At 41.6% G+C, this 21,900-nt stretch overlaps 1 protein-coding gene across 17 annotated transcripts in view; it reads right to left on the minus strand.

The window, feature by feature from the left end:
- The window catches only part of NEMP2 (nuclear envelope integral membrane protein 2), a 33,465-nt gene that overhangs the window by 5,605 nt on the left and 5,960 nt on the right, over window positions 1–21,900 (minus strand). For 8 of the 17 annotated variants that reach the window (XR_003677183.2, XR_003677184.2, XR_003677182.2 and 5 more), the window contains exons 2-7: window positions 19,249–19,364; window positions 14,538–14,769; window positions 14,330–14,402; window positions 12,776–12,869; window positions 11,613–11,727; window positions 9,745–9,970 (exon numbers count right to left, since the gene is read on the minus strand). Coding sequence is in view for 8 of the 17 variants with exons in the window: in XM_007104434.4 (XP_007104496.2) it covers window positions 9,745–9,970; window positions 11,613–11,727; window positions 12,776–12,869; window positions 14,330–14,402; window positions 14,538–14,769; window positions 19,249–19,364 (856 nt within the window). In the remaining 9 variants the exon portion in view is untranslated. Of the gene's footprint in view, window positions 1–2,528; window positions 6,142–6,861; window positions 7,039–9,744; window positions 9,971–11,612; window positions 11,728–12,775; window positions 12,870–14,329; window positions 14,403–14,537; window positions 14,770–19,248; window positions 19,365–21,900 lie in introns of those variants that run through there. The other 9 variants (XR_008618875.1, XM_007104431.4, XM_007104430.4 and 6 more) reach the window with 4 other exon arrangements.

The raw sequence follows: 21,900 nt of genomic DNA on the forward strand, positions 1-21,900 counted from the left end.
TCTGGGCATATACCCTGAGAAAACCATAATTCAAAAAGAGTCATGTACCAAACTGTTCACCGCAGCTCTATTTACAATAGCCAGGACATGGAAGTAACCCAAGTGTCCATCAACAGATGAATGGATAAAGAAGATGTGGCACATATATACAGTGGAATATTACTCAGACATAAAAAGGAACGAAACTGAGTTATTTGTAGTGAGGTAGATGGAACTAGAGACTGTCATACAAAGTGAAGTAAGTCAGAAAGAGAAAAACAAATACTACATGCTAACTCATATATATTGAATCTAAAAAAAAAAATAGTTCTGATGAACCTAGGGGCAGGACAGGAATAAAGACACAGACATAGAGAATGGACTTGAGGACATGGGGAGGGGGATAGGGAGGGTAGGAGGGAGGCAGATGCAAGAGGGAAGAGATATGGGGAAATATGTATATGTATAACTGATTCACTTTGTTATAAAGCAGAAACTAACATACCATTGTAAAGCAATTATACTCCAATAAAGATGTTTAAAAAAAAAAGAATATTAGCAAACTGAATCCAACAGTGCATTACAAGGATCATATAGCATGATCAAGATGAATTTATTCCTGGGTCACAAGGATGGTTCAACACACACAAATCAATCAACGTGATACACCACATGTTACAAAAGGAAAGACAAAAACCACATGATCATCTCAATAGATGCACAAAAAGCATTTGACAAAATTCAACATCCGTTCATGATAAAACTCTCATCAGAGCAACAAAATGGACACAACAGCAAGAACAAGCAGACACATCAATGTTCCATGCAAATCAAGGGATTATTGAATCTCATGGGGAGAAGGGAGAATGAACTAAATGGTAGATTTTCACACTCAGGATTCAGTAAAGGATCTTTTGTTTGCTGAGGGGAAAACAAAAAACTCTCACCAAAGTGGATAGAGAAGGGAACATATCTCAACATAATAAAGGCCATTTACTACAAACCCACAGCCAACACAATACCCAATGGTGAAAAGCTGAAAGCTTCCTACTACATTCAGGAACAAGACAAGGATGTCTACTCTCATAGTATTGGAAGTCCCAGACACAGCAATCAGACAAGAAAAATAAAAGGTATCCAAATTAGAAGAGAAGAGGTGAAACTGTAATACTTGCCCATGACATGATATTCTATACAGGGAACCCTAGAGTCTCCACCCCAAAACTATTAAAACTAATAAATGAATTCAGCAAGGTTGCAGGATACAAGATTATTATACACAAAATGCAAAATATTTCTATACACTAATAATGAAATATCAGAAAAAGTGAAAAAACAATCCTATTTAAAATCACATCAAAAAGAATAAAATATCTAGGAATAAACTTAACCGAGGAGGTGAAAGACCTATATGCTGAAAACTATAAAATACTGATGAAGGAAAATGAAGATTCAAAGAAATGGAAAGATATTCCATACTTTTAGATTGGAAGAATCATTATTATTAAAATGGCCATACTACCCAAAGCAATCTACCGACTTAATGCAATCCCTATCAAAACACCAGGACATTTTCCACAGAACTAGAACAAATAATCCAAAAATTTATATGGAACCACAAAAGACTCCAAATTGCCAAAGCAATCCTGAGAACAAAGAACAATGCTGGAGGTGTAACCATCCCAGACTTCAGACTAACTACAAAGCTACAGTAATCAAAACAGCATGGTATTGGCACAAAAACAAACACATAGATCAACAGAACAGAGTAAAGAACCCAGAAATAAACCCACACACCTATGGTCAATTAATCTGTGACAAAGGAGGCAAGAATATACAGTGGAGAAAAGACAGTCTCTCCAACAAATAGTGCTGGGAAAGCTGGACAGCCACATGTAAAACAATGAGATTAGAACATTGCCTCACACCATATACAAAAATAAACTCAAAATGGTTAAAAGACCTAAATGTAAGACATGAAACCATAAAACTCCTAGAAAAGAACACAGGTGAAACACACTTTGTCATAAATCATAGTAATATTTTCTTGGATCAGTCTCCCATGGCAAAAAAAAATAAAAGCAAAAGTAAACTAACGGGACCTGATCAAACTTAAAAGTTTCTGCACAGCAAAGAAACCATCAACAAAATGAAAAGACAACCTATGGGGAAACAAAAAATGGAATGGGAGAAAATATTTGCAAATGATGCGACCAACAAGGGGTTAATATCCAAAATATACAGAAAACAGCTGGCTCCCAGGTCAGATAAAAATACCTGTCTCACTGTGGGGGATCTTCAAAATTCCACATCTATTATGTTATCTAAGCATAGGATCCTTCTTTCAGTTGGACAGAAGAAAAAGGTGATTTAAATATTGTACTCCTCTAACTCTGGGGAATAATCACATACAGAATAATATAAGATCCTTTTTCTTTTCTTGACATCATTCTGGAGGTCTTAATTCTTCCACATGTTTTGATGTCAGCTGTTCCAAACCTCTTAATTATCTAAAATCCCATAAATTTCTAGATTTTAAAAGTCATAAATTCAAGTGTTGTTCTAAATGTCAGGTGGACACTCCCCTGTAATTCAGCTCTAAGTATTATTGGCAAACTATACAACTAATTGACAAAGCATTTTTTGTGATATGTAAAATGTGTTTTAAAACCTTTAAAAAACAGGGACTTCCCTGGTGGTCCACTGGTTAAGAATCTGCCTTCCAACGCAGGGGACGTGGGTTCGATCCCTGGTCGCAGAACTAAGATCCCACATGATGCGGGGCAACTAAGCCTGCGCGCCACAACTACTGAGCATGTGCGCCACAACTAGAGAGAAGCTGGCGCGCTGCAATGAAAGCGCCCGCGTGCCATGACTAAGACCCGACGTGGCCAAAAATAATAAATATTTTTTAAAAACCTTTAAAAAATAACATTGACTATGACTGTTTAAGCATGGCGACCTACACTACATCTCACTCATATGTTTTGGGGTCAAACAGTCCAACTTGCTAACAACAGTGAGCTTCTGTGAGGCACCTCGTGGGTGCACTAACGCAACAAAGGTTCTGTTGTGCTCCACAACTGCACACCTAGGGTGGCATGAGGCACAGAACCAACTGTCAACAACCTGTGAAGGGTATAACCATTTTACTGAATGGTCATTTAAATTGTTTAAAGGCCTTTAAATAAATGAAGAAAAAGAGGAGAGAGGGAGTGGGGTGGTGGGGAGAGAGAGAGAGATGGATAGACAGACAGGGGAAGGGAAGAAGGGAAGGAGAGAAAAAAGACCTCTTAGAAGAGCTGTCATACATACTGCTTGATGGGGACTGGACCTATGATCAGCACTACAACAAACCCCAATTCAAATTCAAATAAACACAACAGAAATACACCCAATATATCGCAAGCAATGCTTTTAATTATTTAGCTTCTCACAGTACTCACATAACAGAAACTGACAAATCCATGGTTTCCTCTAAAAGTAAAAATGAAAAACAATATCCCCAAAGCCTCTTGTTGCTCTTTTTCTCTTCCTTTAGCTATTTTTATTGCAATAAAAATCACAATAAAAATAGCTACACCTAGCTTGTTGACCCACCAGGAGCTGCTTTCTTCTACTGTCGGCACCTGTTCACCCCGGCACAGGTGAGGCCCAGTGGCTGTCTTGGCTGGGATGTCCCCTGGGAACTCCAGCAGACTGCACACGTTATGCACACACACATTTTGTAGTACACACACCGCCTCTTGGTGAGCACAACCACAAACACATCTGATATGTTTATAATATAGCACCAATAAACAGAATTACAAAACAATAAAAATCAGATTAAACTGTTAACAAAAACGCTGTTACAACTGTTTACACTTATAAAAATCATCATCTTCATAAATCTGAAAGGAAGATACTTTGATTTTTTTATATCAAAGTCTACGTGAAAGCACAGATTAAATTTAGTGTATTTCACAAAAATAGCAAAGCTCCTGATATTAAAAGGTGTCTGGCAAAAACAGAGCCCCGTAAAACACTGACACACTGCTTCAAAGAGGAACTATCATTTGGAAATCAATCTAAAGAATTCCAAACAGGCAGCCACACTCTTATTCAACAATTTAGAAAAACGCTATACTAAATTTGGTTCCGGAAAGCAGATGCCCAAATGATCTGTGTGTCCCTCCTCCATAACCCTTCTAGGAAAGGGAGATTCCTCATTCTTTATGCTGCTACTCTTTATGGCCCCACCACAGCAAAAGAGCCTGCGTTTGATTCTTAAAGAGAAGTTAGCAACATCTTAACCCTTGGACTGTTTTGCCATGTTCAGATCTTTTCCCAGACCTATGTTTTGGCCTCCTTTCCTCAGGGTCAAAGCTCATGGTTAGTCCCTCATTTCACTCTGGAGTCTAAAATCATGAAGCACAAGAAGAAAAATGATTTGTTCTCTATAAGAAAGATCACAAATCTGTTTTGTAGGAAATTGTTATAAACAGGTATAACTAAACAATTTTTTAAAATAGGCCAGTCGAGGGGCTTCCCTGGTGGGGCAGTGGTTAAGAATCCGCCTGCCAGTGTAGGCGACACGAGTTTGAGCCCTGATCCGGGAAGATCCCACATGCCATAGAGCAACTAAGCCTGTGCGCCAAAACTGCTAAGCCTGTGCTCTAGAGCCCGCGAGCCACAGCTACTGAGCCTGCGTGCCACAACTACTGAAGTCCGTGAGCCTAGAGCCCGTGTTCTGCAACGAGAAGCCACTGCAATGAGAAGCCCATGCACTGCAACGAAGAGTAGCCCCCGCTCGCCGCAACTAGAGAAAGCCCGCGTGTAGGAAAGAAAGACCCAATGCAGCCAAAAAAAAAAAAAGAATTGTAGAAATTCAGGTGTGAACACTATTGAGACCTGAATTTAGGGAGTAAAAATCAAATCAAATAAAATAAAATAGGCCAGTCGACTTGAGGTTAAATGCCTTCAATTTCAACATACAAAAAAATGTAAAAAGTCATTCTAAATTCTAATCTTTATATATGTCTATAAAAGTCTTATCAAAACTTTAAAATATAACCATAGGAAATGTTTCTCTTTATTACAGTTATCAAACAGTTAGTTGGCTATTATTAAAGAATAAAAAATAAGTCACGAATATTGTGAGACCCAAGGCTGTGGAGAGATGGCCCCTCACACCAATACTGTGAGACCCAAGGCTGTGGCGAGATGGCGCCTCATTTCTAAAGGTCTCTTCTTCTACCTGAGTCATTGGAAACAGTAGGGCTGGAGTTCTAGTCCCAGGGCTGCCTCTACAAAGCCCTGTGGTCTTGGACAAGTTATTTAACCTTCCGAAACCTCCATTCCTCCACCATCAGCATTTTCCAAACATGTGTTCCAAGGAATATTAATCTCATGAAAAAGGGTTCTGTTGTCAAATTAAGTCGGAGAATGCGGCACACAATTTCTCCTCTTTAGGAGGTTCACAGTGTGCATTAGCATTATTAAAGGCTCTGAGAAGTCCTGCAGTACGTTTGTTTAATCATGCATCCATCTTAGTTGACCTCAGGATTCCTTTACCTACTAACACTTATTGGCATCCTGGGGACTACACTTTGGAAAATACTGGTCCAGTGTATCTCAGGTCTCTTCCAGCACTTACATTGATAACACGCAGGAAGAGCAATGCAGAGTCTTCTGACACAGTTTCTGGGGATTAAGAGAGGATTTAATGCCCTGCAGTTGACAAGGCACCTATTCACTTTAATTGGCCCCTTGAAGATCAACATGATCCCTTTGTTCCTAATGAAAGTCTTCATTCAAGGACAGTGGTAATGACTGTCACAGAATCTTGGTGGCCACCTACAGTACAATACACAGAACCGTCCAAGAAGGATCAGTTATCTTCAATACAGTTTAGTTTTCCTTTCCAGTGTGACTTGATTTTTCTCCATAGTGAATGCTTTTGCCACTGTTCCCCGGTACAGTTCTGCCCACCTTTAATAGGATCCTTGCCCTTCCTCAATTCCTTGTCCAGAATGAAGTCAGTGTGCAGGTAGGCTGTCAGGAGTCCTCAGGTTAAAGAGCTGCTCTTCCAAGAAGGCACCGGCAAGGCCATATTGTTCTTCATGCAGCCTAATTTCTTCAGGCGACAAGTGGCTTCCTCCAAGAACAAAGTCTGCAAACCTAGTATTTGTTTTAAATAAAGTTAATGTTATCACAGAGAGGTTTATTTGGAAGATAACATGTTCCCTGGCTACTTATCCCCTTTAATTAAATTTGACTTTGCATCAATAGAGGATGGCATTTGCACAGTGGGTGTAAAAACAGGAATGGCTTAATGTGATCCTTCTCTAGACGTTCAGGGAAAGGATCGAGAAGTAGGCAGACTTAGGACCACCGAATGCTGCCAAATATACCCACTCCTGCTATCTAATTCCTTCTTTCTCTTTCTTATTAAACGTATTATTTATTCATTATTTTAGTGTCAAGACTTTCCCCCTTCAATCTTTAATTTGAGGGCACTGTCGTTTGGATAAAGCTAGGAAGGGAAAGCAGTAGGGAAAAGATGCTGGGGCAGAGATGTCTTTCTTGGTGATCTTTACAAATGACTTTTCGTCCCCGTAGGAAGAGAAGCAGGTGACACATCCCATTCCATCTCCCTTCTCCTATGAGTTATCTTTATGGCCTTCCCTATGAAACACATCTGATCAACATTTATTCTGACACTGGCAGTTCCACGGGGCGAGGCAGAGCACTGAAGCAAAAGCGACTCGACAGCTTCCATGTCATTTGCTATCCAGGGAAGTTGTCTGTTTCTAGCCTGAAGCATCTGATCCAAACCATCATGTTATTTTCACGGTAACTCCAACCCAAGCTGTGTTGCAGCAGTGGAGCAGGGCTTACGTTTTAGGCGCCCGGAGCCTGGAGACAGCCAGCCAGGATGGGAAGCCGGGGCTGCAGCAGGCCTGGCGCAGGTCCTCCAGGGCACGGGTCGTCGCAGCATCGGCTTGTTCCCTGTACTCATCTTCAGTAAGAAACTTAACCACCGGCTTTTCTGATGTAAACCATTTCTTCACTTTCCTAAAACAGGCGGCATTTGGTTGCTAGATTCCTGGCCATATTTGGTTGCTCAATTCAACCCTTAAGATTTATAAAAATACATTTCTTCGACAGTAACGGTAATAATTCTTAACTTCCTCTATATCATACTATACTTTATTATTGTTATCATGACGGAGGTTTACAGAACGTGTAGTTTGGGCCTATCAGTACATTTCCCCTCTTCCTGGACCATCTGAAATAATGTCCTATGGCGTTTGGGGATCAATTTCTGATAGAGATGTTGACTGCATTTTTCTTCCTCAGTAATTTCAAATCAGACAATTAAAACTCTGGCTTCTTTATGCTTGCCCTGCTGATTTCCTTAGCAGCAAGCCTCTGAGATGTCCTTTTATGGAGACCTAGCAGAATCGCTTGCCACTTAGTCTGAACAGAGAAGCCAGGAAGAGTTGCGGAATATCGCCTCCACCTAGTGGTGGGGATTCTGACTAATCTTAGAGGAAGTAAACACTGTACAAGGGTCGTGTATACACAGTCATTTATAATAATTCTTCCTCTGCTACATGCTGAGGGGCTCATGATTGGAATTTTTTTCCAACCAAAAAAGTCCTAAAGGGAAGAATCTCATAAAAATGGTAATGATGAAAAGGTTTTAACATATATGTTATACTTACCAATGAGTTTAAAAAAATGTTTTTAGGTGGTTTAAAATTTAATTTAACCAGATTCCCAAATATAAATGAGCATCAGAATCACCAGGAGGTGTTTTAAAGATACATTTTCTTGAGGTTTGGGACCTGAAAAATCTTTAAACTTTTATTGTCTGGTGGTTCATGAGCTGAATTAGGGAACCACTGACATGATTTCCTTCTCCTTTTCTGAATACCTAGACTGTCTCCCTAGAGGAAAACTCCTGGGTTCTGAGGAGAAGCCTGGGACACAATCCTGGCTTTGAGGTTTACCCACTGTGTGAACTGGGGCAATTCCTTCACAGTTCTGGGCCTCACCTTGCTCACATGGAAAAAAATGAAAGCAAGAAGGAGGTCACTGTGCAGATGAAATACATTATTTTGCGTCAAGTGCTTAGCACAGTGAGTGGTCTACAATAAGTGTTCAGCATCAGTCCCCCGACCCTGCTGCCTTTCAGTCTCCCCAGCATCCTCTGCAGAGGGGCCCTGCCCTGTCGCTGGTGCATTTTAGCCCTGTGACGTCACCACACATGCAGTCATCAGATCCAGAAACTACCAGTTACCACAGAGTCTCCTTCCTCACAGCCAAGTCTACCTTGTAAATATGTATTAACACCCTCTTCCTGCCTTGATCTCACTGCCCTACTCCAGGCCCTCATCTCCTCTTGCGTGGTTTGCTGTGATGTCTGATGACTGGTCTCCTGCCCCAGAACCTCCCCTAACCTCCACCCTCTGTGCCAAAAGACAGATGGGCCCCTCCTACTGCCCAAGGCATGTTCATGGTCCCTGCTTTGATGTTTGCTTGTTGAATGTATTTTTATTTTCAGATTAGTTGCCAACAGTTAAACATTGTCAGAATTTACATTCTAATCCACATTCCCAGCTTTGCTAGAAAACCAGAAGAGCTGGCAAGGCAAGGCAAGGCCCATATTCCCACATGGCAACAGTCAGCTCAGGCTGAATGGCAACTGACCCCCTTTCAAGGAGGCAACGTTGTAGAATTTCACACAATCCTCACCACTGCCTTCTCTCTGCTCGGACTCATTCCTTCTGCATCTTCTGGGCCCCAGGCATTTGATTTCTAACCCTGTCGAGGCAGTAGTCAGAGAGCACTGACGAAGATGCGTAACGGTCAGCTGCCTCCGCCGCGTTACAGGATCAGATCAGATTCTCCAGCAGGGCCCGTGGTGCCTCCGTGACCTGGCCGACACCCAGCTCGCTCACTTGGCCCCGTGACGGTACCAAACTGGGCTTTCTTCCCGTCAGGAAGGCCCTTCCTACACTTATTCATCTGGCTGTTTTGATTCATTAAAATTCAGCCCAGTGACCTCCTCCAGGAACTTTCTTGAACTTTTTCTACACACCACAGTTCCTGTGCAGGCCTACTTTAACACTTCAGAGCTATAGAAACATATGCCTATGTGTCAACAAGTGCACCTCAAGGGTAGGGACCATCTCCTTCACCTGTGCACCTGACACAAAAACAGGTGCTCAGACTCCATGACTGAGGACATCATAAAGCCGTGACAACAGAAGTTGTCTCATCTTTCTTTCTGTACTTTCCAAAGGCTTAAGCCTTATCTTAAAACCTAAGAAAAAAGAAAGTCCGAATTATATAAATCATAACTTTCAATCATTTGTGATTCATTTCTGTTCCCTAACTCTTATCTCATATGCACAATTACCTCTAAAGCAGTCCTGGGCCCTAAAAGAAGGAAACGTAGAATGAAAGTAGAAATTATAGGCGACCCCGAGCCCAGGTAATTTTGCCACTGATTTTAGTGAATTCTGGGTGAGCTGTCATTACCTAGTAATTGGTGGTGCACCTCTGAAAGATGAACGACGACTAGCAATGGAGATGGGAGCAGATGCTTATTACGTTCTCTAACTGTCCCCCTCTCAGAAGGAAACATCCAGATGAAGTGGAGTTAATTGTGAGATTAACTATGATGTGTCCAAAAAACTCCCCCCCAAAACAAATAAAACCAGAGCTCAAAATGTCAAATTTATGATGGAAAAAAAAAAAAAAGATACGCACCGTCTCACACAAGCGAGCGCTCTCAGTGGGTAGTGCAGGATCTTGGATGACAGGATGAGGAGCGTCGCTGCAGAGGCGAACTGAGGAATGGCCACACCAGCGTAGACCAGGAGCAGGGAGAGGAGCTGCAGCATCCACGCCAAGAGGGTCACGCTCCTCTCCTCCAGGAGGGGCCCATGCTTGTAACAAACAGTAAAGCTGAGACACCCAACTATCAAGACGTAGCCTGTAAAAGCAGAAGAACGTAAAACAATATAACACTGAACTGAAAAGTTATGGGAAAAAAACCGGCAGAGCCATGACCTAGAGCTAAGAACATATCAGAAAACCTTCATTTTTGTTTTCTTTTTCCAGTGAAGTTGAAAAATGCATTTAGGGCTAGTTATCCCTTCCATGTGAGATATTAGGCTGACTTTTGTAATAATTAAAGATGTATAATAATAAATTATTATAACATTAATATGTAAGTATCCCTATTTTCTAGTCCAGAGTCCTAGAGGGCAAATGTTATCACAGTTGCTTTGGTCAGGAATAAGCCTCAGTGTATGTCACAGTCTGCTACAAAAGCTATTCCTAACTTTTATTTTCTAGTCACTAAATGAAAATATAATTTTACAGTGGAGGGATCGGGCTGTCACCCTCGTAATCCAGTGCTCAGTTTCTGTATTACCAAAAGAGGGACAGTGAGATATTCTGTGGTGTCTCCTGTTGTGATCCAATGTCACGTACACATTGCCTCTTACGTATTTCGCCAAGTGTTTCATTTGTATGTAAGCAAGCCTCAAGATCTAATTTCCAGCTTATAAAAAATACAGGGGAGAGAGAAACAAATTAAATTATACTACAAAGGAATAATCAGAGAAATCCAGAAAGTGGAACATTCTATAGGACAACTTGGTCTCTTCAGCATATAATTGTGATGGAAAAAAAAAAAACCCAAAACCTGTTATGGGTAAAGAGAGACTTACAGGACACAATAGATGCAAAATGTGATTCTGGACTATATCCTACCTTATACAAAACAAGCATCAAGGATGTTTAGGAAATTTGAACATGGCCTGGATAATAGATGATTTTATGTAACTATTCATTTTTTTAGATTCAATAGTTATTTAAATATAGAGGAAAATGCTCTTGCCTTGTAGAGATGCTTAGTGAAGTATTTAAGGAAACACACTGTAATAGCAATAATTAACTCTGAAAATACTTTAGTGTAAAAAGAAAAATGGGCTAAAAACATAAAACCTTCAAGTGAAACAAAGAATTGATTGCTTTTGTTCTGGGTGGGTGGACTTATGGGAGAAATTTGGCACTAAGAGGTTAGGAGAAAATTGATTCTCCCATTCTCTATAATTTCCCAAATAAAACACTTTAAAAAGTTGGGTTTTTCTTTTTTGTTTGTTTTTTAAAATAACATCAAACAAGAAGAACAATTGTCTCTGTTTCTGAAAAGTCAAGTTTTCATTAGTCATTTATGTTTAGGATTTCTCACCTTTCATACTGAATAAATTAAGAAAAAGAAATAAAGAGCCACATTTTACAGAAGTGTTTTCATTACAGTTTAGATGTGGTTAGAGCTTAACCACAGCTCAAAAGCACATGCAGTCAAAAACGGCAAACGCTTTTTTGCTCTTTTGATCATTAGTATAGAAAACTAAGAAGGATGTCATACAGAAAGAGTCTAAAATGAGAACTAGTGAACTGAAATCACCAAGCATGGGAATAAAATAAAATATTATTTTTAACAGTTCTCTTTAGTTCAAAATGAAAATTTGGATGCTGGAGAGAAACGTATGCCAAAAGAAGGCCCCTGGCTGTACTTCTCAGCTTTACCAATAATAGACCATATTTTTTAAAGCTTTACCTACCTAATATATATATTCTGTTTTCACACCACAGCCACTTCAGATCTTCCATCAGTTGCCACACAACATAAACTGAAGCAAACCAACAACCAACCATTAGAGCCCAAAAGGTGCTATACTGTGTGTGGAAGAAAATAAATGACACCGTTTTTGGTTCATTCACTCTCATAAAAATAGAAATAAACAAATAAACCCTTTGTATTCAAAACTTCTATATCAAACTGCACTGAAGTCAACTCAAGATACTCTTCTTGTGTCTTGTTAAAGGTCTGATCCACGCACCAGCAGCTTCGATGTCACCTGGGAGCTTGCTGGGATGCAGACTCTCAGGCCCGCTGAGACTCCTGAATCAGAGTCTGCATTTCAACAGGACCCCTGGGTGACTTGCATGTACATTACAGTTGGAGAAGCACTGTTCTAAAGAATAAATTTATCTCAAAATAATGCTGGTGTTGCAAGCTTTCATCATAGTAACTACAACATGAGCATCATGAACTAATATATATGTATCCTCAACTAAGTGCAGGGCATTCTTTTATTGAAGGTGTTTTGGGGAAACTAATAATGATGAAGAAATCCCCATATGTAGCAATGCTGTTATTCAAGGCCCCAATGGTTCAGCATCATGACATTCCTCAGCTGAGCCAAGAGAAATTTGCACTCAGCATAGAATAAGCCCCCATCACTCATAAGAAAAACGTATTATCTAGAAAATAAAAGGGTCTCAAAAAAAGTATCGCCAAAACTTAATACTTGGGCTTCCCTGGTGGTGCAGTGGTTGAGAATCCGCCTGCCGATGCAGGGGACACGGGTTCGTGCCCTGGTCCGGGAAGATCCCACGTGCCGCGGAGCGGCTGGGCCCGTGAGCCATGGCCACTGAGTCTGCGCGTCCGGAGCCTGTGCTCCGCAACGGGGGAGGCCACAACAGTGAGAGGCCCGCGTACCACAAAAAAAAAAAAAAAAAAATTTAATACTTAAGCCTACACATAGTAATAAATAAAAATGGAATCTCTTGGAAAAGATACAATTTAAGCCAGTTTATACAATGTAGAAATACGGTTTGAATTAGGAACTTCCAGAATAAACATGAATTAATTTTAATCAATTTTTCATGTTTATGAGATCATGATTTCCATTTTTTATTCATTTGTACATGGTATACCTACCTTAGGAATGAACTTTTTCACCAGCAACAGGACAAAGACTAATGTCATTAGAATACCTAGCATAGTCCCCGAAGAGTAAAAGAAAACAGGGCTCCTGTCAAGACAAGCAGATAAAAGCCATTTAAATGCCAAGTCGCTCTTTCAGTATTAGAAACATGTTTAACTTGACAGTAGTCATAAAGATTACTAAGAAGAAAAACTCAGATGGCAGCTTTAATTACATCCTATACTCTTAAAAAATGAAATCTCTACTTGAAATTTATGGTAAATAGCTTGCCACTAACTCGAAACAGAATGTCTGAGTTATCCTCTATGTTTAGAATCTGGTCCAATAATAATTATTGGAGCACCTATCACATAGCAGGCACTTGTCTGAGACCTTAACATTCTCTCACAACAGTCCTGTGAAACAGCTATCCATGTCTAAATTTTACATGGGAGGAAGCTTAGGCGCCAAGAAATTAAAGTCTTTCCCAAGTCAGTATCTGCCAGTTGGAGGATTCAGGCCTGCAGCCCAGCTCCTCTGAGTCCAAGCTTTACTCTTAAGGCTATGTAAGCAACATCCAATTTATTAAGACTATGGAGGACATGAAACACACTCTCTTAAGCCATAAGGAAAAACTTGAAAATAATGTCCAGAATAGCAAGTTAAGAAGTAAAATATTATTGGAAAGAAACTCCTTTATCATGAGAGAAGTTATAAGAAAAAAAGTATCAGGATAATATGTTAAATTCAACCTTCTGTATCAGAGCCACAAATCTAGGAGGTGGTGCAAATGTAAGAGAGAGGAAGGCACCTAGCATCAGAAAACCTGAGCATAAATTTCAGCCCTGGCAAGACTACTCATGTAATGACGGATGTCGGTTTTCTCATTTATAAAATGAGAACAATAGTCCAGAGCTTACATAGTTGTCAAGAGAATCAAATCAATTAAAATAATGTATAGGGGCTTCCCTGGTGGTACAGTGGTTAAGAATCCACCTGCCAATGCAGGGCACACGGGTTCGAGCCCCGGTCTGGGAAGATCCCACATGCCACGGAGCAACTAAGCCCGTGCACCACAACTGCTGAGCCTGCACTCTAGAGCCCGTGAGCCATAACTACCGAAGCCCGTGTGCCTCAACTACTGAAGCCTGCCCTCCTGGAGCCTGTGCTCCGCAACAAGAGAAGCCACCGCAATAAGAAGCCCTAGGACCGCAAAGAAGAGTAGCCCCCGCTCGCTGCAACTAGAGAAGGCCCGCGCACAGCAACAAAAGATCCAACACAGCCAAAAAATAAATTAATTAATTAAAATAAAATAAATCTATTTTAAAAAATGTATATTGATACGTAATACAAAGTAATGCACGTGAAAGTACTCTGTAACCAGTACATATCATACTATACAAACAAAACTTACCGGTTTTAAAACCTTTCAAACACTGTCTTCAGACCAACTGTTTGCAAAATCTAAAGCAAGACCTACAAACTAGTGTGGAAATATTCAGCACAGGGTCAAAAATGTCCTACTCTTCCTGATTCACAAATTTATGAAAGTAAAAATGAATACTTACTGACTCAAGGTCTCTGCATAAAAGAAGAGGAAAATGCCCGCCACAAACACAAGGAAGAGTTTGAAATCCACAACTGGAGCAAAAAAGACACAGACACACAACAAAGATTTTGTGTCAATGTAGTGTTAGTGAAAAAAAAGTCAGTTTACTGAAATGTCACTCCAGAAAAACTGATTCCAGAACTCAAGTATAATAAAAACAGACTTACTGTTTCGATTCACGCTTACTGTATAGATAAATATCTTCCTGGCAGGCTTCACAGAGAAGCACACAGTCTCCCCATATGGATTGATGGTTATGGTTATATCATTAGCTTCCTTTGGTGTCCAAAAGTTATGAATCACACATTTGATAATAGATAGAACGGTTTCTGGATACTGGCAATTATATCTTTCTGTGATATATACAATACTGAGCGGGCCTGAACTGGTAATTTTCACCTACAAAACAAGAACAAACAAATTCACAAACACAGAAGTTAAAACTTCTTATAAGCTTCTTAAAATCATGAGAAAAGGAGTAAAGAGAGCCCAAGACTGGTTGAGTAAAGAACACTCAGAGGTACTTGGCAATGTTCTGATCCCAGGGACAGACTCAGAGATCTGTGTTTAGTCAACACACACTGGAGCACAGGCACTTTGTAAAGTGGATGTTTCTTCCCCTGAGTTGCGGATGATGGAATTCCCTCTTCCAGCAAGTTATTGTGGCCGAGGGACATGTGAAAATGGATGAGATAGAAAATAATAGGTAGCAAACTATTTGGTTATAAACCTAATAAGAATAGGGTTTATATATCCACCACTTCCACTGTGATTGAGAAAAAGCATTTCTATCTTACCGATCAGCTGAGCATATGTGATTCAGGCTTCTCTCACCATGCCCGCTGAAGAAGGATCAGAATCCAACCCCAGGTCCTACTCAAGTCTCACAGCAAAGAACCAACTACAATACTAAGCAGATGATGACAGCCCAGGGATCATTAAAGGACAGCTCTGCTGCTGCCTTTGTCCCTCTCTATTTCTCTTCTTCGTCCAAGGATACGGCAAGCCTGAAAAGGGGAGCGAGAGCACCAGCTATGAATCTCAGGCCTCAGGTGAAATCACCCATTATCTGTCTACCTACGCCCCAATTCTCTTGGATTTTAGCTCCCGGCTCTCTGCTGCTCTCTCTCCAATACTACTTCCTGTCATGTCTCTGGGATTAAATATACACAAGATACACACAAAACTCCTTCCAATATCCTGTCCTCTTGGTTCCTTGAACTCCTCCCCTCTTATGCGCCACTCACCTCAGTTAATCATGCCTGCAGCCACACCCTAATCTTGTCAGTCCCAAACTGCAGCCCCCAATACAGGCTGCATGAAATGCACCCCACTAGCTGACCACCACCTCCTATCTTTCCAGCGTGCCCCCCTTAACACCCCGACCCTGGCAAGCACTAACCCCAGCAGGGAGCAAGCACCTTTCCCCTGCTCCTCACCCTTGATGTCCTCAGGCCCTTCTTTTCCAGCTAAGTTCCATGATCAATCATTAACAAGCATTCCCTAATATGTACCCTTAACTTGTTTGTACCCCTCGTGCTTTGTCACGCTCACTTGCAAAATCCAACCCTCCACCTATTCCACTTTTGCATCTGCACCACCGATCATGCTGGAGAAACTCGCAGTGCTCTCACTTCAAACCCTCGACTGTGAACCTGAAGTAGGACCGGAAGGCTGCCGGCAATCATACCACACATTCCTATCCAGTCACTCTTCCACTCTCTTCAACGATGACCTCACGGCTTCTCCTTCCTCAATACCCCAATGACTCCTCCCTGCCTCACTTCTGGCTGGTGATCCTTCCTACTTCACTGAGAACGGAAGGAATCGGAAGAGAACCGGGAGGGCTCTTATCCCCATATCCCCCCACCTGCTCAGCATCTGCAGGTACATGCTCTGCTTCTGGCCTGGGCATTTCCGGAGGAAATTTCTGCCACAGAGGAGATTTACATGCTCCATTCTAAAGGCAAGCCCCCAACCTGTGCACTGGATCCGATCCACCTTTGCTACTCAAGGACATCCCACCAGTACTTCTTCCCGCTCTACTAGACCATTCCTATCAGCTTACAAACATGCTGGCATTCTTCCCACTTAAAGAAAAACACAAAAAACCCTTTTATTGACTCCATTTTCCCCTTCAGCTATCACCCCCTTTCCTCACTTCCCACTGCAATAAAATTCTTCTAAAAGTTGCCAATACCTGCAGCCTCCGGTTCCTCTCCCCCGTTTCTCTCTTTAGCCACTTCAGTCAGGCTTTCATTTCCAACAGGCTGCCCCCGACAAGGTCATCAGTGGCCTCCATGTTGCTAAACCGAATGGTCAACTCACTCCCAGTCATTCTGTCTGATCCATCTACAGAGGCTGGCGCTGCTGATCACCCCCTCCTCCCTGTTGCACTTCCTGGGGCTCCCTAGGCACCTCCTTCACTTGTTGCCCTTTCTCTCTCTCCTCTGCTGGCCCCTTCCTCCTCCCAGACCTCTTAATATCTGACTGACCCAGGCTCAGTCGCTGATCCTCTCCTCTTCTCCGTCTAAACTCACTCCTTAGTCCCATGGCTTTAAGCACCATCTATAAATATGCATCACCACTTACTTTTGTAAAAAGAAACACAAGAAAGATATACCAGAAACTAACAAGACTGATTACCTACATGGGTTGGGTGGGAAGGGATGAGGGGGAGTGACACTTCTCTGAGAACACCTCTGTGTAGTTTTGACTTCTGAGCCATATTAATATTGTACATACTAAAAAATAATGATAATAAAATCAACCAGGATGAGGAAAAACTCTGAAATGGAAACAAATAAAAACAAGTGTATTTCAAATGAATAGTATAACCATATTGAAGGGGGATGGGTAGGAATGAATTAACCCAAGTAACTTCTGAGCACAGTATTTAGACTGTGACCCCTCAAACTAAAGATAAAACACACTGTAAATGAATACTGAGCTCTTGTTACTAGGTTTTTTTTTCACAATGGTATGGCTTAGCAACTCTGAAATCACTCTAGGATTAGGCAAATAAATCAATATATTGATGAGAATGGGAACCAGGTTTCTCACAATCAGAGAAGAGAGTTATAGATATGGAAAGGAGAAAGACTAGAGTGAACCCAGTGGTGTTGGAGAGATCAGAATTCATGGTTTTTGAAGACAGATAGACAGGAAGAAAGAAGAAAGAAAGGAAGGAAGAAACAGTCATGTGTATAGGTGTGTATATACACATATGATAATGATATCCGGTAGTAATGAACACACCTGACACTGAATGCTCCTTGGAAAAATGTATGACTCCAAAGCTGCGTCTAAGAAATTACAGGATAAGCTTGGGAACATCTTGCTTGCCAGAAGGTAAAGAAGTGCTCAAATAATGATAGGCACAAGTTAAAGAACATAAGAGCTAGTTCGAAGGGGCTCCTACTGGCCAAATCTAGGACAATTTGAATAACAAAACAAATAATAAAAGTAAGGAATTGTAGTCCAGCAAATGAATTGGCAATCCATGAAACTATATGGATATAAATAAACTGGGGACGTAAGACTCTTCCTTATAGAAGAATGCCAATGAATGTAGAAGGAATAATGGAATTAGAAAATCACCATTTGATAAACATCGTGATGATAATTGATTCAGGCAAGCATCATCAACAGATAATAAAACTAGGGGGTAAAAGTTTGATGAGGAATAAAATATATACATAGTCTCAAATTATCCCCTCAAAATAGTCATTCATTACAGAGGTGAAAATAGTTATTTTACAGTGGTAAAACTGTAAACTGACAGATAACACCTTAACCAAGTGACCAAAGTGGTGTATATTATCAGTAACAGTACAAAGCGACATCAAGTGCCTATTGATATGATGATGTCCTAGCTCTTCCCTCAGCCAGAACACTCTTCCCTCAGATACCCTGTTGGGTAACTCACATCACTGAGATCTTACTCATGTGTCACCTTTTCAATGAGAACGACCCTGACCACTCTTTTTAATACTGCAACTTGCCTCCACCCCCCCTCATTCCACTTATCTTACTCTACATTTTCTTTTTTTATAGCATTTACTAGTTTTATAATTTTCTTCTCTTTTACATTTATGGCTAATCCCACCCTACTCCCTACCCCCATTCCCAAGAGTGTAAACATCACAAGAGCGGGGATCTATTTTGTTCACTGATGGATCCTAAGAGCCTAGAAGAATTCCTGGCACTTAGTAGGTGCTTAATAAATATTCATTAAATGCTGAAGGAAGGAAAGTGCTAGGCTATTAAGAGTAACTACTATCGGGCTTCCCTGGTGGCGCAGTGGTTGAGAATCCGCCTGCGGATGCAGGGGACATGGGTTCGTGCCCCGGTCCGGGAAGATCCCACATGCCGCGGAGCGGCTGGGCCCGTGAGCCACGGCCACTGAGCCTGCGCGTCCGGAGCCTGCGCATCCGGAGCCTGTGCTCCGCAACCGGAGAGGCCACAACTGTGAGAGGCCCGCGTACCACAAAAAAAAAAAAAAAAAAAAAAAGAGTAACTACTATCTTGACTACAGCTGGGATCAGAGGTAACTTCAGAATTTCTATAGAGAAGGGTCTGAGATAGCAATTATTTTGGAAATTAGGCAAGAGGGTATTGTCTTGAGCCATGTCTGAACAGCAAGCACACTGAACTCAGATAGTATATCTACTTGGAGTGGTTGGAGAGGGGCTGATGAAGAGTATGGAGGTTAATGTCCCCTCCCATAGCCCCCACACCCCGAACTACTGTGTGTAATCCCCCAGGCAGCTTTCATACTGATACACAGCTCTATGTCATACAAAAGCTACTTCTACTCTTGAAATAGTATGTTTTAACTCCCTGTTCCTAAGACATAATTTGAAAGTAGGCTCTTACCTGCATAGTTGACCATATATACTTCCATTTCACTTGGGATTTTTGATTGTAGCAGTAACAGTCTGACTGAGACGTTTTAATTAAATCCATTTCCTTCAAAGCTTTACATCTTGGAACTGAGAAACAGAAAAGAGAATATATTTCCTAAATATGTAATTGCCCAGAATCTTATCTTCTTTCTTTTTGATTCACAGGGTTAATGACAGCTGTTTTTGTAGTCTATGGCCAGTAAATTCTTCTATGTGGTAATTATAGTCCTTCAGTCTTTCCAATCTAGCAGGAGGCAGACAAAAACATTACTGTCCAGTACCAATACTCTTATGACAGATGGAGGGACTGTAAGAGCACGGAGAACAGGCACTTCTTCAATTTTGAAGTAGAGGGCAAGGATTGAGGGAGGCTTCCCAGAAAGGAGGAAACGTGAGTGCAGCACTGAAGCACAGTCAGAGGCAACGAGACAGAAGTCAGGGGGTGGGGTGACAAATGTGTACAGAACGATGGAGATGAGGGAAATCATGAAGTGCTTCGGCCATTCATGAGGACGGAGTGTAGGGAATACACAGGACATTTCAACACCTGCAGCTAGAGAGCTAGGTGGTTTCTATTACACTGAGGAATGTGGACTTCCCGCAGAAAGCAGAGCATTGAAGGATTTTAGGTAAGTGTCAAAGTCTCAGCAAGACACTGCTGACATTCCAAAGGGTTTAACTGAGAAGAGGTCAGTGAAGATGTAGGCAGGGTTAAGGCATTACCAACAAGGAACCGTGAAGTTTCCAGGCACCAACAAGAGCAGAAAGCCTTCAACATCCCTAGGCCTGAAATGGCAAAGGGAGGATCCGTTGTTACTGGAGCCAAGAGGACAGTAGTCTAAGGGAATGCAAACCCTGCCAGAACTTCAGGGGGAGCTCTTTCCTGCCCTCCCGTCAGTGCCTCTTATCTGCCAAACCCAATCGGAAGCCAGAGGGCAAAGAAGCCCACAGAGGCCAGCTGCCAGGAACTGAGCAGGGGAGAGCAAGGCACAGAATGGATCTGTGGGAACGGAGAACACAGTCGTGTCTTAGAAAGAGCATTGTGTAAGCCACGCAAAGGGAAGAAGACTGAAAGCAGAAGAACTGTGGAGGCTCCCGAAGCAGTCTAAACAAGAAACAAACTAAGTAGGCAGGAGAAAGAACAGATGTAAGAGCACCTAGGAAGTGGAATCAACAGACTCAGAGATTCAGAACTGACCTGATGGTTCTGGTGAGTGGGATAAGGAATACTAGAGAAGAAGCAAAAAAAGGGGAGGAGCTCAATTTTAGAAGTACTGAGTCTTGGCTGGTGGGGCTAGCGTGAAGATGGATAGGTCTGTAGCACAGAAGTTTGGCTGGAGACAGATGTAGTACATACATATGTGTGTGTGTTCTGTGTAATACACAAAAAATATTTTATATATAGTATGTAATATATAATACAATATAACACAGTGTAACAGAGAGAGAGAGAGAAGACAGGTGCTGCATTACAGATGGTAAATGTAGTAAATGCCACAGGAAAATTATGAAGTAATGGGGTTCATTTTTTTCTGAGGCTGCTGCTATATTTGAATTTAAAATGAAGTGAGATGAAAGTCACAGATGCTTCTGGACCCAGGATAGGGTATCACCACTACGTCTGTCAAACATGAAACAGCAACAGGGAATGTTTACATGCACATCGAGAAACGGGCCTTATGCCCAAACCCCCACTCCTCTAAGGAGAGTGTGATCAGCTGTTTCTCCAGAAAAACCTGAAATGAAGCTAGAACAACCTGCTACACCAAAGTTGGGGAAGGATCAGGTAACCAGTAATAACAAGTCGACAATTACATCCATTTAGGGAATAACACTAAGTAAGTCCAGATAGGTCCTGGTCCTGCCTAGAAACACCTTAGCATTAAGCTGGAGACAACTGAAGAAACAGACACTGTGAATGCCTATCACCTCTGAAAATACAACTGCATAAAAGTCAAGGTTCTCAGGAGGCTGCACAAATCAGGGAAGTTACACGAGGATCCAGTACCCTCCACTGTGATGCTGTGAAACCATTTAATCTTTACTCTTAACATTGTGATGCATATGTTTTTAAATATACCAAGGAATTTGCAGAGTTTGAGAGTCTGAAATGCAAATATAAGAATCCAGGTTAAGAGGCAGATCTCAAAAAGGGATGAGAAGGAAGCTCTAGAGGCTCTCTTTTAAATATAGGATACAAAAATTAAAAATGCATTCTTTCATGGTTTGTTTATACACAAGGGCAAAAAGGAGAATGCAGAACAGTGTTAACAACACACACAAAGCAACAGATGCTGAGGAGCCTTCTTGGGTATATCTGAGACACAAATGACTCCTGGCCACGGGCTGCACAAGGGACAGGGCCCTCCTGCGACCCCAAGGGGCTGCAGCTGGCCGTATGAAAGACGCGTGTCCAAGGAGGCAGTGAGGATCCTGGGAGAACCTGAGCGACTGCGATGATAACACACCAGGCACGTTAAAAGCCCTCAGCTAGTGAGCAGCAGGGGAGGCTCCGGACTCGCCTTCTGGTATCCCATGTTCTGCCTTCCACGGTCCCCTGTGGGCTCTCTAAGCAGGAACAGGGTGAAATCGGGCGGCTGGAGTTGAGAACCTTATGCTGGGA

The sequence above is a fragment of the Physeter macrocephalus genome, chromosome 2 (assembly GCF_002837175.3).
Source record: "Physeter macrocephalus isolate SW-GA chromosome 2, ASM283717v5, whole genome shotgun sequence".
Classification (NCBI taxonomy): domain Eukaryota; kingdom Metazoa; phylum Chordata; class Mammalia; order Artiodactyla; family Physeteridae; genus Physeter; species Physeter macrocephalus.